Below are 18843 nucleotides of genomic sequence, written 5' to 3'. Positions count from 1 at the left end.
CCTCCTCCCTGAGTTCTGACATGTACCACCACACCCAGTTTACTCTACTAACCCTTTTATCGTTATCTTAGAATGTACTCCTACTTTAAAAAACAAGTTTACCTTTTATTAGTGCATGCTTATATTCCTTGTGTGGAGTTGGTCCACGTATCCAACACATTTTACTTTTTGTATCCACTTTTCCTCTCCTCCCTTCATCTTTTGATTCCCTTCCCATTTAAGAAAGATCTACCTCCTTATCTCCCATTAACTTGTATTTTGCTCTTTATTTACAATTAGAGTTTCCCAAATGAGAGAAACTATGTGATATTTAAGCTTGTAAATACCACATCCCTTTTCTTTCTTTTCCTTGCCTAACTGCTCATGCCAGTATTCTGAGTGCTATGTTGATAAGGAGTGATGACAGTAGACTTCCTTGTCTTGTTCCTGATGTTAGAGGGAAAGCTTTCTGGTTTTTCCCTATTTAACATGATGCTGGCAGTAGGCTTGTCATAAGTGGCTTTTATTAGATTGAGATAAAGTCTTATCCCCTATTTTCTTCAGTGTTCTCATCATGAAAGAATGTATTTCACCAGAGGCTCTTTCTGGATCTCTTGAGATGATCATGTGATTTTTGCCCTTGCTTCTGTTTCTGTGACATATTACATTTATTCACTTGTGTAAGTTGAACCATCTTTGCATCCCTGGGATGAAGCCTACTTCGTCATGATGTCTGATCTTTTTGATGATTTGTTGTATTTTGTTTGCCAGTATCTTGTTGAGGATTTGTGCATTATATTAATCGAAGAGATTGGTCTAGTTTTTTGTTATTGTTATTGGATCCTTGTCTAGCTTTAGAATCAGGTAGTGCTAGCTTCCAAGAATGACTTTCCCATTCAATTTCATTAAAGAACTATTGAGGAGTGTTGGTGTTAGATCTTCTCTGAAGTTTACGTAGAATTTAGTAGTAAATCTGGATGTGGGCTTCTCTTAATTGGTAAGTTTTTTTTTTTAATCACTGCTTCAATTTCATTGCCTGTTATTAGATTATTCAGGATTTTTTAAGCTTCTTGGTTCTGTTTTGGTAATTCACATGTATCTAGGAATCTACCCATTTCTCCTGAATTCTCCAATTTATTGGTGCACAGGTTTGTGAAGTAGCCGTCAATAATCTTTTAGATTTTGCCAGTGTCCACTGTGATTTTCACTTTTTTCATTTATTAGCTAACGGTTTATTTTGTTTATAGAATCAACTCTTCAGCCGATTCTTTATATTGATTTTTTGGTCTTAAGTTCATTGATTTCTGCTCTGATCTTAAAAATGTCCTTCCTTGTACTCAGTTTGAGTTTGGGTTGTTCTTGTTTTTTTCTAGGACCTTGAGGTATATCATTAGGTTATTTAAATCGGGCTTGTGTTGCTTTTGTGATGTGGGCATTCACAGCTATTAACTTTCATTTTAGGACTGCTTTCATTGTGTACCATAAGTTCTGGTATGTTGTACTGGCATTATAACAAAAGTTTCTTGTAAAACAATATGACATGTTAACTGACAAGCTTTATAATATATCATGTTCACTGTGTTTCTTGACCGAATCATTCCCTCATGTGCCTGATTTTCTTGCTGTTTTGTCTATCACAGCCTCTAGAGCAGAATGCTATGCCATATCATATACTGGGCAGGCAACAGGCTCTCTCAGTTGGGTTTGTGTAAGCACACTCTATGGAGTTCACAAAACAAAATAGCCTAAGGACTCACTTCTCAACCTACCCCCGTCGTTAAGCAAAGTGTGACTGGACATGCTTAAAACAGGATAACGTATAAATGTTTGCTGAACTCAACTACAGAACAGTCAACTTATTTTTCAAATTTATATTCTCAGATCATTCATTAAATGTGTCCAGGCAAATTTACTTCAGTCAAGACAGCAGAAACAAGTTTAAATCCACAAGAAATTAGTGGACACCAGGTCAAATAAAGCCACATGAGCCCCAGATAGAAGACACAACTTCAACAATTTGAAGTTCAGTTTTAAGTTTGCTTATTCAGTATTAATAAAACAAATCTTTTTTTTTCTTTTCTCCTTCAGTATTGAGAATTGAATCCAGGGAACAATAAGCTACATCCTCAACCCTTTTTAAATTTTTCTTTTAAAATTCTGAGACAGGATCTTGCTAAGTTATCCAGGGTGAGCTAAAGCTTGTGATCCTCCTGTCTCAGCCTCCCAGATAGCTGTGGTTACAGGTCTGCACCACTACTCCTAAGATGAATCTTAATGTTACCTTTTTTTCCACTTATGCTACAAAAACTATGAGAAGTCACTTGGTTAATGATTTCAATGCCAAATTTTCAGCCCTATGACCATACTTACATGCATAGAAAAAGAGGTAACATTTAGAAGAATTCAACAAGTAATGAACAATACACATAAATAGATAAAGACAACATGTATGTCACTCCTCTTGCATTTTCAGGCTGGGTATGGTGGTCCATCCCCAGCAGTCCACGCTTCTTGGTGGGCTCAGACGTGAGCATCACTTGAGCATACAACCTTGACATAAGCCTGGGCAACACAGGGAAACCTTGTCTCAAATTTTTTTTTTAGAAAAAATCTTATATTTGCAATAAATTATTAGGTAGGAAAGACTATAGGATATAGACTTCATTAGCTTTATAATATTTCTCAGAATAATCCCATTCCATTAATAACAGAGCAGCCAGAGTCATTTCTGCACTTAACCAAAAGGCATTTAATTTTCACACATACTGTTATATCACATCAAAAACTTCACATATATATATGTATAAATAATTCAAGCACATAAAATTTAAACTTAGAAATGAAGCAATTAGTGTTGTTAAACAACTCTTTCCACCCAAAATATGAAAAGAGAATTTTAGTTCCATGGCTCTGAGGAGTAAGACACTGACACAAATATTAGAAAATGAACAAATAGAGCTTTTTGTCAAGAATACTAAAATGGCAATATTCAGACATGGCAAGTACTTTTTTTTTTTTGTACCAGGAACCAAACTCAGGACCTTGCGCTTGTCAGGCAGGTAGGTGCTTGTGCCACTGAGCTATATCTCCAGCCCAGCATGGCAAGCTCTTGACCAAGTAACTGACCTCAGTACAGAAATAGATAAGAGCACTGCAAAATAGTCTCGGCTCCAAGAGGGCTCTGCCACTTACAGGAACCAACTCCTGGACCCCAAACATACATGGAATCCATAACAAACACAACCCAGCAACTAGCAGCCTGATAAAAGGTAGTGGATTTTCCTGTTATTTGTCAATTATTTGGCCACTGGATGAATTTCCATTTTGGTATGGATGAAAGTGAAAGGGAGATTAGTCCAGACTTCTCAGAACTAGTCAGAGACAAAAGGTGACAGACAAGAAATCTACCAACTACGTTAGTTCATTCAACAATGTTCCTGAGTTTCTGCTCGCTGTTAACACTGTGCTGGACACCTCAGATACAAACATGAGTGAAAAACATTCTTCCCCCAAGGTGCTCATAGTTGCTGGGCACGGTGCCACATGCCTTTAATCCCAACTACTCGGGAGGCTGAGGCAGAACGACTGCAGGTTTGAGGCCAATCTGGGCTGCTTATTAGAACTTAGTGAGACCCTGTCTCAAAAAAAAGATGAGTAGGGGGCTGGGGATTTAGCTCAGCGGCAAAGCGCCTGCCTGGCAAGCGCAAGGTCGTGAGTTCGGTTCCCGGTACTGGAGAAAAAACAAACAAACAAACAAAAAAAAGATGAGTGATGTAGCTCAGTGCCAAGGCTCTGGGTTCAGTCTCCAGTACAATGGAAAGTGGACAGCATCATGCAAGGTGAATTGGAAAACTTCTGCCAAAAATACACCCTCCTCCTTCAGCAAGAACTCCTGAAAAATCCATCCAGAAATAAGTTTGCATTAGCAATTACAAAAAACCCCCTACAAATTAGAGTAATAAGCCTACTTTTCTACCACTTAGCTGAAATCAGCCAGATAAAAATAGGATTTGTGAGAGGCAAGGAAAAGAAATGAGAATTTGGAAGACAGAATGCTATAGCCAGAGAAAATAAAGGCCAGGCACTCACAAGAAGGAAAGGAAAAAGGGGGGCACCACCTCCTGCACAGAGCGACTGAAGAGTCACTTAAGTACTCTGACTGCCAGCCCTTAACCATTATTCGGCTCCCTGGAGGGTCTGGGTGATCCAGTTGCAGCCAGTGGGTAAAGCGTGGAAGATCAGGATTTTGTTTCTGTTTTGGGGCTTTGCTGTCTCTAGGCGCCACTGAGAAGCTACATCCTTAGCTCCAGAAAAGGAGGTTTCACTTGGGCGTTGACAAAGAAAGAAGGAAAAAATGGGCGAAAGACAGACTTACAAAGAACAAGAAAAACTGGAACTAGAAAAAGACAAGCTCATACGCATATGCCAAAAATATTGTTCACTTACTAATTACTCTGTCCTCACATCTCTTTATGTGTTCTTTCTCTTGAAACCCCAAGTACATACTTTACCTTTAAACACAAGATTTTTCCCTTCATTTACAAGCTGCTGATGGTATGAAAAGAAGAAATTTCCAATAGTTTGAGTCACATTTTTCAGCAACTTAGTTCTTTTAGACTCTATGACTTAGAAGTAAAACTGGATTAAATATTGCCAGTGCAAGGTCAAAGTCTTCAGGCACGGAAATCCATTAACTTTTTAATACTCTCAGAAGATGAACTTAATTTCAAATGAAAGTTGCCTCCAGAATATATTGTTAAAGCATGTTCTAAACATAATTTGTTTTGGCAAACACTCTGTAGAAATTCACATAAAATTCCACTGACCTAAAAGTAAATTGCCCATGTAACAAAAAATATTTTTGATAGCTACAAATGAATCCCAAAGCATGACGGTCTTTGGAAGAAAAATTGTAATCAAGTAAAGTATATGGCAGTGATGTATGACTGAGGAACTGCAGTGCTGGGTAACCATCTCTATTAAAGACACTATCCACATTTAATTTTGTCAAGTGTATTCAACATTGTTGACGCAAGGCCCTATTTAGATATAACCTAAACTACCAAAGTTAATTTTCTTTACGTCTAAGTTTTAATGCAAAGGAAATAGAATGTATTTTCCTTCAAATCATTAAAAATCAAAATTACAATTATTAATGAAGTACTATAATATGAAAATATTTTCTTCTTTGAGCCTTAACTTTTAGTACCTGTAATTTCTTTCATTCATTAAACAGTTTCTTACTCTGACCCAAACAGCATCAATACAAATCAGGTAATAATTAAATTTCCTAAAGCGTACTTCATTTGTATCAATCCCTAACTGCCCAATTTCACTAACAGTATAGTGGGCAGATAATCAGTTACTTTATTCACTAAACCGTCCTACTGAACAGATTTTGAGAAAAATATGAAGGTCTTATAAAAAAAGTCCTCAAACTTGATTCTTAAAAAATTTTAAACATACCCTGATTCTCAATCTGCCTAATTCTTTCTGATAAAATAAACTATGACTCAGATAAAAGAGAGTAACTTTTATTAATTTTCCTAAGGTGCAAATTATGCATGATTTATAATTACAAGGAAGCCACACAGAAGCAACTACATTTTTCAAGCTGAAGAACAGTGAGTGGAAATTTCCTTCTAAGTTAGAAGCTAAATATCTTTTCTTTTTCTTTCATCTCTTTTTTTTCTTTTTTTCTGTGCTTGAGATGAAACCCAGGGACCGCACCTGCTAGGCAAACATTCCTCCACTGAGCAACAACCCCAGAGCTTAAATACTTTTTCTAGCTCTTTGCTCTCTCCCTCAAAACCTCATCTCATTTCCATTGCATCCATTTGTATAGTGGGAAAGACTCTCCCTGAACTGAGAAATCGTTTTTCAGTTATCTGAGTAAGGGAGATATCTTGGAGACTGCAAATGGAAATCAGGTTTCCAAAAAATTTGGCAGGTAATTACCCAGTATAAGCTTTTTTTTTGTCTTCTTGAGACAGGGTTTCACTATGCAGTGCACTGGCCTTGAACTTGCAGCAGTCCTTCTGCCTCAGCCTCCAGAGTGCTGGGATTACAGGCATGTGCCACTACACTAGGCACCCTACATAGGCTTATGATAAAATTCGTCTTTTTTTTTTTTTTTTTGTCTTTTTGACACAGGGTCTTGCTTTGCAGTTCAGGCTGGCCTTCAGCTCACTTTGTAGCCTAGGCTGGTCTCAAACTTGTGACAATCTTCCTGCTTCAGCCTCCTGAGTGCTGGGATTACAGGCGTGTGCCATTATGCCCAGTGGTCATCTTATTTATTATAAAATAGCTTTTCTATTGTAGTAACTACTTTTAAAATAATGTAAATAACACAAGAAAATTCCTATTGTCCTAATGTAAAATATATTAATATCTATTATATTCAAATAAATTATATACTTAGAAGTTACATGCTTATGACTTCTATAAGAATTATTACAAATTATATAAATTACATGCTCAAAAATTTAGATATACATTCTTAAATTGATCTTAAAAATAAGCTCTCAAGATAAAGTAAGAGGTCAGTGCTTCACATTTTGAAATCTGGGGAAAATTCCATTGGAAACAACAGAATTGTGAGATAATTCTGAGATGAAATTTGCTGATATTGTTTACAGTTTTCACATAACTTTATATAGTTGCTTACTTTTTTGTATTTATTTTTTAGACTTACTGTTTTTTGAGATAGGATCTTGCTATGTTGCCCAGGATGGTCTTAAACTCAAGCAACATTCTTGCTAGCCTCCCAAGTAGGTAGGACTACAGGCAAGTGCCACTGTGCCCAGCTAGTCACATTTTTAAACCTGCTGGTATTGGACACACTGAATGAATCTGAAAGACTCATTTCTCATGTCTACATTAAAATATAAAGATTTATTTAAAGCACTAAATTTTAAAAGTATTATATCTGTGGGCTGATGGTATAGCTGAATGGTAGAGTGCTTCCTTAGCACGCACAAGGCCCTGGATTCAAGGCCTAGCGACACCCATCTCCCCCCTCCGCACAAAAAGAGAGAAAGAAAATACGAAAGTAGTGTAAATTTTAGGAAACTATTTTCCCTGGTACAGTATGGATTTGCGCTTCTCTTCCCAGTGGGAGAAAATTTAACTAGGTGTTTCTTCTTTTTGGTGCTGAGGATTCAACCCAGGGCTTTGCATGTTAGGCAAATGCTCTACTACTGAGCTATACACTTGGCCCAAATTATTAGTTTAATTTTCTTTGTTTTTCTGGTACAGAGAATTTAATCCAGAACCTTCACAGGATTTAATCCTTCACCTTCACCTACATCTATAGCCCTTTTTATTTTTTATTTTGAGACAGTCTTACAAAGTCACTCAGTTACCCAGGCTGAGCTTGAACTTGGACTCCTCCTGACTCAGCCTCCCTGAGTGCTGGGACTGCAGGCATGTACCACCATGCCCAACTCCAAATTATTAGTTTTAGAACTTTTATTCAATACAGTTCACATCAGGCATGGTGGCACACCTGCAGTCCCCCTGCAGGGGAGGCTGAGGTAACAGGAATAAGAGTTTGAGGCCAGTCAGGGTGACTTAGTGAGTCTCTCTCTCTGTGTGTGTGTTGGTGTGTGCGTATGTATGCATTTATAAAGTCAAACATTTTCTTCTGTATTATAGAAATGGAGCACTTCTGTCAACTGAATATGCTCAAAATTTTAAAAAGTAATTATAAGCACTATACATTGACACTATAAAAGTACAAGACATCAATAAAATATTTCCTATAGAAAACCATCAATCATACTCTATACACTGATACTATAAAAGTAGAGGACATCAATAAAATATTTCCTATAGAACACATCAATCATACACCATTCTTTTTTGATGACAAAAATGTACTTACACAATCTTAGTATCAGAATAATAAATTATTACAAAGTATTTTGGGGTGAAATCTTATTAAATCTTGTCTGTGATTAAATCTTATGGAAATAGAAATTTTACTATAAGGACTATTTCTCCAAGGCAGGAGGATCTCCACAAGTTTCACATCAGTGTGGGCTATATAGTAAGTTCAAGGCCAATCTGAACTATGAAGTGAGACCCTGTCTCAACAAAAGGGGAAAAAAAAGAAAACTATAAGGATTATTTCTGACATAAAAGTTAATCTGATCAAATAAGTGTTTAAGAGATAACCTGTGATTTTAGAATAGAAATGTAAACAATCAGAACTTGGTTTTCCTGAACTCAACCACCACTGAAATATTAAAATATAAATAATTCTAAAATGCCACTTCGTCATTATTGGTATTTTTAACCAAAATAGCAGAGATGTGAAATCATATGAGAAGTAAGACTTTCAGACTAAAGAGAACAGATTTGGATAAAATTTAAAATAATAACTGGGCTGGGTGTGGTGGTACTTTCCTGTAATACCAGCCCTCAGGAAGCCAAGGCAGGGGGAGCACAAATTCAAGGCCAGCCTGAGCTACATCTTGAGTTTAAGAATATATGGCAAGACCCTGCCTTTAAAAAACAAAGTAACAATAATAATAATAATATAATTAAAAAACAAGTAGGTCTAGGGAACAGTAACTCTTCAAAATGAACCACATAACAGGTAAATCAAGTATTTTCTCTGTAGGCAATCCAGTGCACTTTAGGGGGAAAAAACCTTGGGCCTGTTAAAGGAGTCCTCGATTTCTCACTTCTCTGGAGGTCTCTCAACTGCACCAGCTGCCTTGGTACGGAGGAGAATAAAGGCTGACTTCAATGTGCCATCCCCGGTCTGCTGGGAAAAGCAAAGGAAGGTGGCCCAGAGGAAACCACAGAGTCCAGTGTAAGCTGTTCTCCAGTGCACAGGAATGAGGCTGAAGTTGGTCAGCTGAAACAGAGACAGTCTGTGAGAGGTGGACAGGAGTCCCAGCCACGAGTCAGCCTTCTGACTGAGGCTGGTTTTTTTGCAGCACTGGGATCAAGCCCAGGAGCTCACACACGTTAGGCAACTGCTCTGTCGCTGAGCTGCAGCCCAACCTCAGGTTCTGAGGCATGTGAAACTCACCTGCACAAAAGGCCAGTACATCAGACCACTCTGGAAGAAATTTCAAAAGGAAAACACTTTATTACAATGCTTTTTATTTTTTTATTTTTTGATTTTTTGATTTTTTGATTTTTCTCCGGTACCGGGAACCGAACTCACGACCTTGCGCTTGCCAAGCAGGCGCTTTTGCCGCTGAGCTAAATCCCCAGGCCCTACAATGCTTTTTATTTTTTATTTTTTATTTTATTTTATTTTTTTTTTTAATGCTTTTTAATCACACAGAACAAACATGTAGTTCATCCCATGAAAGATAATCACAAGTGCTGGGATTACAGGCAGATAGGGCACCCAGGTGGCATTACATTTCAGACTAGGCTGATTAAGGCTACTGAAGACCTGTAGCGCAAAAGAGGATAGAGTTGTGGAAAAGCTATTACTGGGAAGTGTATGACATTTTTGTTAGTTATATTCATAAGTGCAAAAGGAAAAGCTGAACAGAGTCAATACCAATTCTGGAAGACAACTACTCAGAAACAACTACATATATTTGTGCATTGTTTTAGGGTGGGTCTCACTATGTGGTCCAGGCTGGTCTCGAACTCTTGGGGTTATGTGATCCTCCCACACCCAGCTCCTGAGTAGCTGGCAGTTACAGGTGTGTGCCACTGCAAATGGCTATCATTATGGGCTGTGGAAAAAAATCAAGGTCTTCGTATGCCAACTATATCTCAAAAAAAAAAAGCCAGAGGTTTTCTTCAAAATAGTCCTTTAAAGTGGTACTAGGGTTTGTTTTTTTTCCCTAATTTGTATTTTCTTAAGTTTCTAAAACAGTTGCAATTTAAGCTATAATATATATTTTATACTTAAATGTTACATATAATATATAATGTATATTTAAAGTATAAATTCATGTGAGAAGTTAATACTTTAGCAAAAAATAATCAGAAGACTCTTCCTGTGCAAACACTACTTTACTTTTTTGGTCATTATTTTTCTTGTCAGAATGTGGAAGCACCTACTGGTCAGATCTTTTTTTTTTTGAGACAGGGTCTTGCTATGCAGTTCAGGCTGGCCTTGAGCTCACTTTGTAGCCCAGGTTGGCCTCGAACTTGCAAGGATCCTCATGCCTCAGCCTCCTGAGTGCCGGGATTACAGGCATGTACCACCACATCCAGCTTTACTGCTCAGATCTTTAACTTTTACATCATCCTCACAAAACAGAATCAGGATTTCTTGTATTTTTTTCTTTGGCTTCTTTTTTTTTTTTTTTTCTTGTCTTTTTGAGACAAGGTCTTGCTATGCAGCTCAGGCTGGAGTTGAGCTCACTTTGTAGCCCAGGTTGGCCTCAAACTCACAAAGATCCTACTGCCTCAGCCTCCCAAGTGCTGGGATTACAGGCAGGTGCCACTGTGCCTGGCTTCAGGACTTCCTAAAGAAACAGCTGATTCAGGACTGGGGCAGGGTGAGAACAAAGTAAAAGATAAGTCTGGAACATCTTGTTATGCCAGAAAGTAAGGAAGTGTTTTTTTTTTGTTTTGTTTTGTTTTTTTTTTTAAAAAGAGACAGAGAGAGAGAAGAAACAGAGGATGTGGCAAGGACATAGGGCCAGCTTAAAGGGCCTCTCACTGGCCAAATCTGGGACATTTGAGCACCAAAAATAATTAACCACAGCAGTGAATTATAAGCAATTGAAAAAATGGGAGCCCCTGCATCCACACTACTAATAGAGAAACACCTGGCAGAGAAGAGTGGGCTAGAGCTCACTCTAGAACGTGGAGTGTCATCTCTATACGGGGGCCAGGGCTGGAGGTAGAAACTAACTCGCCCTGGGCAGCCCATCACAACAGCAAAGAGTGGCACAGGCAGAATCAGAAATGGATGCAGAAATACTAGACAGGGACCTGGGCATGGTGGTTCCCAGCACTCAGGAAGCTGTGGGTTGGAAGCTACACTGGGCTACATAGCAAGTTCAAGGGCAGCCAGAACTATAAAGTGAGATCCTGTCTCAAAAACAAAAATAAAACAGAAAAAGAAGATCCACTGGACGGGATACATTATGTCCATTTGCATGGTCTTAAAAATGCTTCTCAACAGATTATGTATTAGTTTCAGCCATTGAGGTAAAAAGGACACGCCCTTACCGCTCTGGGATGTTGTTCATTGTGCCAACTTGAGAAGTTTAAAAGTTCAACAGTGATGTAGCAGGGGGCCAGGGTCCTTACTTTGTAAGCATCCTCAGCTTGTGGAAGGGGAGGGCCCGGCGATGGTGTGGAGTGGGCAGATAGCCCATATACAATATAAAGGAGGAAAAGAGGCTTTTCCTCCCTTTTTGCTTTTGCTGCTTTTGCTTCTGCTGCCTTGAAGTGCTGGGAGTCAGCTGATTACGGACTGAAACCTCCACAGACTGTGAGCTAAATAAACCTTTCCTTCCTTAATTTTGGGTGTTGGGTATTTTGTCTCAGCAACGAGAGAAAAGTAACCAAGATACACACCCTTCCTACCTTCTCAAGACAACAGGGCCTGGGCAGAGGCGTGGCTCCTCACCAACAACCAACTGACGCTCTCACACACTTCTTGGGTACAAGATGGCCTTGTGCGGCAGATTCTCTGTGGAAGCTTCCTTACTTCTGACTCCAAAAATTGTGCTCTTTATTTCCTTATTAAGCCTGAATTTTTTTTTTTTTTTTTAGACAGGGTCTCGCTATGCAGTTCAGGCTGGCCTTCAGCTCACTTTGTAGCCCAGGCTGGTCTCCAACTTCCGACAATCCTCCTGCCTCAGCCTCCTGAGTGCTGGGATTATCAAGCCTGAATTAAAAGCCTACACTGAGCCCAAATTCTCCCCTGTCTAATTCCTCTACCTCTGAACTTTTCTCTGTGCATCTGAAAGTCTCCCTCAGAATAATCTAAGGTATCTGAAATTCAACATTTTCCAAACTGAACTCATTTTCTCTCAAATTGGCTCCCTCTCCTCTATGGTCTGTCTCACACGATGACCCCACCCACACAGCTGCTCACTCCAGAGGAGCGGATCGTTCGGTGCCCTTGGCCTTCATTGCCACAGTTAATCAAGCATCAAGACCTACCTTTTTTTTGGTAGTGCTAAGAACTGAACCCAGGGTGTTGCACATGCTAGGCAAGTACCCTATCATTAAGCTACATTCCCAATCCTTTATATTTATTTAATTTTTATTGTTGAGACAGGCTCCTATTAAGTTGCCCAGTCTGACCTCAAATTTGCAACCCTCCTGCATCAGCCTCCTGAGCAACTGGGATTTCAGGCATATGCAACCATGCCCAGCTCAAGACTATCAATGCTACCTCCTAGATACAGTACTTCTCAAGTCACTTCTATGCCCACTGCTTCCTTATTTCTTAGGTAAACTTGCTCACAATTACCTCTAACCATTAATGTCTCTTGTGCTATTACCTAAGGCTGAAGTTCAAGATCCTCCGCATGGCGCTTAACACCCTCCAAGATCCAAATTCATTCCCAGTTGCTCCTCAACTCATTTAGTTCACACTTTATTTTTTTCTCACATTATACACAGCAATTTATTTATTTTTCTTAAAGGGAGAGGGTTGTGGAGATGAGGGGGAAAGATGGTAAGGGGGAAAAAGTATGTGTAAGTATACACCAACCCAAAATACAAATACTCAAGGGAGGGGAAAGAAGAGAAAATGCAAACTCTCATCTGCGCCTTTGCAGCCACGTGACAAACCAGACAAGCCACATGCTGGGCCCCGTGGGCTCCTGCGCATGCACAGCCAGAGGAGACACATCTGGCCATGAGGTCAAGCCGAGCCCCTCTCTGGCTCATTTAGAACCTCGCACTCAGTCCAAGTCTGACTGCTGACACAAGGTAGGTACCAAGGAACAAAGCAAAGGGATTTATTCTAGAGACTCTAATGCAGGGTTCACCTGGACCTTGGGCACCCAAGGGTAAGGACTAACCTGAAAGGATCCTAGTATGCCAGGCACTGAGGGCCCTTCTCATCTTCTTACTCACTCAGCTATGTGCCACACAACTCCCTTCTGTGGCACTGCCAGCCACTGTAGACCATACGGTAGCAAATGCCTCTTCTCTTTGCCTGGACAGCCCTGTAGCCTTGGGGTAAGGGTCTGCCATTAAATTGATTTTATTTTTAAAAGGGGGGTGGGGCTGGGGATGTAGTGCAGTGCAAAAGAGCCAAGTTCAATCACCAGTATGGGGATGGGGGGACCTCAGCTTGGGCATCATCTGACCCAGGAGGCGTTCCTCGAACTTCACCACATACCTCCATGCTGCTCTAAGTGCCCCTCTGCTCTGGGACCCTACAGCATTTCTCATACAGCACGCTAGTGCATGACTTACCTACTGTCTATCTCATGAGACTATAAGTTCTTTAAGGACAGAATGTGTATTGCATGTATCTGCTTTTATTTTACTCTGCCACTTGGAAGATAGTTTATTACAGGTGATCTTCAGAAAAATCACTAAATGGAACTAGACTTCAGATTGCTGGTAAACTCCTTTCTTCTCATGGGTACAGTTAAATCTAATTCATTATAACCACTATTTTCTAAGAGAGTAGAGTTGGGGATACAGCTCAGTAGTAGAGTACTTGCCTAACATATATGAGGCCATATATATAGGTTTCGGTCACACTACAAAAAAACAAAATAAAAATGTATGCAAAGGTTCCCAAGTTTCTGTTCCAAATTTTAACCTGTATATTTACATTGAGAGGGGAGGTTCCAAAACATCTCCAAACCCTTGCTTCTAGCCTTTCTTCCTAATTCTACTTCTTACTCATTTTTAAAATATTAGAGGTATATATCTGCATAAAGCCTGTAACGTAATGGGAAACCTTGTTTCTTTTTCCAAATTAAAGCAGAAGACGATCACATTGTGATATCACCATGGACCCACAATTTCTGTCCAAATAAGAGTTCTGAACAGTTTCCCTTGTAGGAACTGTCCTGAGGTATAAGGGACTACTACAACTGTTCCCCTCAGGGGAAACCTGAGCTTCAAATCTTCTTGCCTTCTGCCTCTAAAGACCAAGTGGGTGATGTGAGTTCTGGAGCTCAGTACCATTCAGCGAAAGATGCTAGAAGCAGTGAGGTAACAGCTCAGTGTGACATTACATGTGCGTGCGTGTGTGTGTGCGCGCGCGCACGCATATGCCTGTGCTGAGGTGGAGCCAAGGGCTTCGTGCATGCTAATCCATGCTCTACCACTGGGCTACACTCTCTTAGCCCCTTGGCACTGCTTCTCATAAGGGAATTAAGTACCTGTGAAACACTACGTCCAACTGCATATATTCTGGAATCCTGAAAATTCACCTGTTATTAACAGAATCAAATATGCTCTAGGCAACAGATGAAAAATATTCCTAATTCTGCCAGATCTTAAAGGCACTATTCAAGGCACCTTCATTAAACAATTAATTGGTTGGACTGAGCTGTATGTATTTGTAATGAACAAAGAGTAGAGCAGGTGACTGCTTCAAGCAGAATAATCCTGGGAAACATTATCTTTCTCTGTAAATACAGAGGTGTTATTAAGAAGATTCTTTTCACAGGGACTTAAAGAATGCACACCCACAAACACTGGTTTTGAACATGGGAATGATTTCATTAACCCACTCACATTCCACAATTCCTATTTTGCTGATAGGCTCCAAACTTTACAAAATAAATTGTGATTGCTAACAAGCCAAGCCTATAATCCCAGCACTGAGGAGGCTGAGGCAGGAGAATTGCAAATTCTGGGCCAGCCTGGGCTACACAGTGAGTGCAAAGCCAGCCTGGACTACATAGCAAGACTCCATCTCAAAAAAACAAAAACAAGTAAATAAATAAGAAGTGAGTGCTAATAAGAATAAATATAATAAAGTCAGAAATCATTGCAAACATTGGCTAAAATGCAGAGATTATTTCTTTCCAATCCATGAGAAGTAGAGCCACTCCTAAAACCTGCCCTGATTGACCAACTAAAACAAAGTCAAGTCAGGTACAGTGGTGCATACCTGTAGCCTCAGTTACTTGGGAGTCTGAGGCAGGGAGATCATATAAGCAGACTTTGAGGCCGGCCTGGGCAACAGAATGAGACCCTAACTCATAAAACATGTTCTCAAGATCTCTTTGTCAAAATATTAAACTCTTGGGTCTACCAAACTGGAGCCTAGTTTAAGAATAGGTGTATTAAGATGTATTTATTGTTAAAAATATACAAAAAGATATTGATTACATTTTCAAAAGCCTATCTTACTTACCTTATATGTGTTCCAAAATTTCTGCTTCAGGTCTAAGAATATGTCATCTTGTCCCTGGAGAATGCTCATACCTATTTGCAAAAACATATACCAAGAGCATTTTAAAATTATTAAATAAGACTGCTATACCAGTTTATGTTCAAGTTTCCCATTCCAATATGCAAATAACCCACTATTATCATTCACTCAGTAGATGCCTTTTGACCCAACACTGAAAAGAGAAAATAATCTCTATTCTAAAACTGGGTAAGTGTTAAAGGAATGACAAATACAAAAGGGAACTAGGAGAATACAAAAGTTGTAGCAGAACAGTTTTAAAACAAAAAAACCGTAAGAATACACAAAAATTACATTAGGATAGTGAGTCTACAGGTGACTTTTCTCTCCCCTCCCAATTTTTGTGATTTTCTGTGTCTGACAGTGTATGTGTGTGTGTGTCTGATAGTGTGTGCATGTGTGCGTGCGTGCATATGTACTGGGGTGTGAACCCCGGGCTTCATCCAAACTAAGCACAACCTCTATCACTGAGCTCCAACCCCACCTTAACCCCATTCTTTTTAGAAAAGGCTGGTGAACTCTAGAATACTCTGGCAACTACAAATTTCTCTTCAGTGTTCTTCTAATCAGAGTTTGAATGCAAAGCCCCAATTTAGTGTTCCTAAAAACACTTTAAAAACTTTTCACCTTCAGCATCACTGAAAAGAAATTTGGGGACCAAGGACAAAACTCTATTTTAAGAAGGTATAAAAATGAGTGCTTAGAAATTCTCTCCCAGATGGGCATGGTGGCAGACACCTGCACTTGGGATGCTGAGGCAGGAAGATCACTGAGTTTGAGGCTAGCCAGAGCTACGTGGCAAGACCCTGTCTTCAAAAAACCCAAAACAATCCATCCCTGATTAGGAGGGAGGGAGATAAAAATTTATTAGTTAGATGCAGGAGATTCTTAGAATAAGATTCATAAGAAAACCCAGAAAATATTAGTAATACTGTCTTCCACTTTGCCAGTACTAAATACTAAGCACTCCATGTGCGTCATTTCACCTGAATCCTCCTAAATAATTGCTGACATAGGTAGATTTAAAAGGAAGCAAAGATCTTAGCGCAGAAGAATCCAACCCAGGTGTCCAGTTTCTAAGCCAGACCTCTTAATCCTCTATTCCTCTGGCTCCCCAAAGGGGCCCTGGCACAAGCCTGGTTCACGCAACCCCAAGGACAAACATCCAACGCACCACCCTCCACTTTTCACCTATAAGGATAGCATGAGGGCAGGGAAATTGGGCCAGAAATCTGAAAATCAAAGCAGCAATCTGAGGAGGAATCCATATTGGGGGCCTCTGGCCTGAATCATAGGTGTCCCTAAGCCCTGGAACAGCATCTTTCTGTCTCAGATAGACTGACAGTACTCTCGTAACTAGAGCATCAGAACTGAGAGCCCTAGGTTGTGTTGCCTTTGGGCAAACTGCACAACTCCTCACGTCTCAGTTTGCCCGAATCTAACATAGAAATAATGAGAGCATCTGTCTCTGGTTGTCTGAAGATGAAACAAGAGTCTGGTCCCCACTCCACCCCTGGCTTCCAGACCCTTCCTCAGTGTTCAAGGCTGTGGTAGGAACCAGGCACAAGAACCTGTTTGCAAAGCTGATCAAGAAGTCACAGCCAAGGACTAGGTACAAACTGTGGATACACCAAAAGACCTCTGTTCTCTTAACCCTACTGGCCCTATCGGCCATGCAGAGAAAAGAACTGAACATGCCTTCCTTCAAATAAGTCCTATAGGGCTGGGTAAGGTTCTTCAAAATGCTGGCTTGCCTGTCCTCAACCAGTTTTTTTTTTTTTTTTTTTTTTCAAATTTAGTTGTTTTTAGTTGTTTGAGATAGGGTCTCACTAGGTAGCCAAGGCTGGCCTCAAATTCATAGCAATCCTCCTGCCTCAGCCTCCTGAGTGCTGGGATTACAGGAGTGTGTCACCATGCCCCGTCTCAACCAGTTTGACAAGACACCAACAGCTACAGACAGGGGTCCCCTCCAGTTTTGGGAAGACTTTGTGATCCCCTATGCCAAGATCAGGCCTAGAATCCTGGAGATTTTCTGAGGTAGTGAGTACCCTTCCCTAGTTACCCTTCAAGCCGATAGACATTGGTAGAATAACAGAAGCCACTCAGGCCCTTCTATTGTCCTTGTTAATCAGACATAGAGAAGGTTCCCAAAGTCAAGCCTTCTGGCCCCAAGGTGGAATTTCTGAGGTCAGAGCTCCAGCACAGGTATGAATCCCCTCAGTCAACTTTTGTTACCAAAGCAGGACTACGACCCAGGAGAAGAATTTTCTGAGGAATCAATCCCTACTTCAGGTTCTACCAGCTGTGTGCCCCAGGGTTAGTGATTCCCACGTTACTGGTACCTGGATTTTCCATAGGACAAGTGGCCCTCAGGACAGTGGTTCTATGGCATCAAGTTGGGGTCTTCAATGTGTCCTTTTCAGGGTAAAATGGACACCCCCCCCACGGCCCCCCACATCCCCGCCCCCCCGCCTGCCCCACTTATGCCCCAGCCTTGCACCCCGCCCAATCCCAGCTTCTCAGCTCTGACTTGAGCCACCTGGATCTCTGACCTGAGGGCCTTCAGGTTCCCCACCTCCTCAACTACCTAACTGCTCCCTTTCAGAAATCTCAGTCCCCGTATCCAGACACCCAGGCCCTGTGCCTAGACCTCCAGTTCCCGCCCCAAGGCCTCTAGCCCTGGTTTCCTGAGCTCCTAGTTCCTGCCGCAGTGCTCTCCATCTCTCCCCACACCTATCGAAGCCCTACAACCTCAGCGGATCGCTCCCAGGTTCCCGGGTTCCCAGCCCCTCACCAACGTAGAAGGCTGAGAGCGCGATGGGCCCTCCAAGTAGCTGGTCGCACAGCACCTTGGTAAGGACGGCGCGCGGTGCGCGGCCCGGCAGCGCCAGCTCCAGCAGGCGCAGCCACGCGTAATTAAAGTTGCCGTGGAAGGTCACGGCCAGCGTGGCCACGCGCCGCGTCTGGCCCCAGTCAGCCGGGCCGCCCCGCAACCGCTGCTGCAGCGCATCGCCGGCGGAGAAGAGCCCGGTGTAGAGCAGCACGTTGGTGGGCCACGGGTAGAGCCCGGCCGCGCGCGGAAGCGCCCGCCACCAGCCCGCCATGCCTGCCCGCCGGCTTCCTGCACCTTGCAACGGCCACTGCCGCCTCCACCTCCACCTCCACCTGCGTCTCCGGATGCTCGAGAGCGATTGGGCGCCCGTCGCGCACCAACCCGCGTGTCCATTGGGGGAGGTGGGGCTGAGCCTTTGCACTGTGCCTGGTCCACTTAGTGCCTGAGTGTATTTACGCGAACTATCCAGAACTGACACATACAGACAGAAAGTAGAATAGTCGTGGTCAGAGGCTGGGTAATTGGAGAACAGATAATAATTGCTACCTGGGCATGGGCTTCTCTTTTGCAGTGATGAGAACGTTTTGTGATCAGGCAGGAGTGGTGGTTGCATGATTTTGTGAGTATGTGAAAGACCACGGAATTACGCACTTTAAAACTGTGAGTTTTTGTGGCACATGAATTCTATCTTTAA

The 18843-nt window shown here is 41.3% G+C and overlaps 1 protein-coding gene and 1 long non-coding RNA gene across 4 annotated transcripts in view; one reads left to right on the top strand and one right to left on the bottom strand.

Annotated features, from left to right (window-relative positions):
• Positions 1-18437, bottom strand: part of Mpv17l (MPV17 mitochondrial membrane protein-like) — a 43675-nt gene extending 25238 nt beyond the window's left edge. The window contains exons 1-4 of one of the 3 annotated variants that reach the window (XM_005391064.2): positions 18111-18437; positions 15260-15330; positions 9023-9052; positions 8468-8845 (exon numbers count right to left, since the gene is read on the bottom strand). In XM_005391064.2, the coding sequence (XP_005391121.1) occupies positions 8666-8845; positions 9023-9052; positions 15260-15330; positions 18111-18420 (591 nt within the window). In that variant the 5' untranslated portion in view covers positions 18421-18437 and the 3' untranslated portion in view covers positions 8468-8665. Of the gene's footprint in view, positions 1-8467; positions 8846-9022; positions 9053-15259; positions 15331-18110 lie in introns of those variants that run through there. The other 2 variants (XM_005391065.2, XM_013517741.1) reach the window with 2 other exon arrangements.
• A 183-nt stretch (positions 18438-18620) lies between these two features.
• The window catches only part of LOC106149302, an 8521-nt gene continuing 8298 nt past the window's right edge, over positions 18621-18843 (top strand). The window contains exon 1 of the long non-coding RNA XR_001235379.1: positions 18621-18809. This is a non-coding gene — a long non-coding RNA (uncharacterized LOC106149302). The remainder of the gene's footprint in view (positions 18810-18843) is intronic.

This window comes from Chinchilla lanigera, unplaced genomic scaffold, assembly GCF_000276665.1.
Source record: "Chinchilla lanigera isolate Chin_1 unplaced genomic scaffold, ChiLan1.0 scaffold00041, whole genome shotgun sequence".
In the NCBI taxonomy this organism is placed as follows: domain Eukaryota; kingdom Metazoa; phylum Chordata; class Mammalia; order Rodentia; family Chinchillidae; genus Chinchilla; species Chinchilla lanigera.
This window is presented reverse-complemented; position numbering and strand designations above follow the sequence as displayed.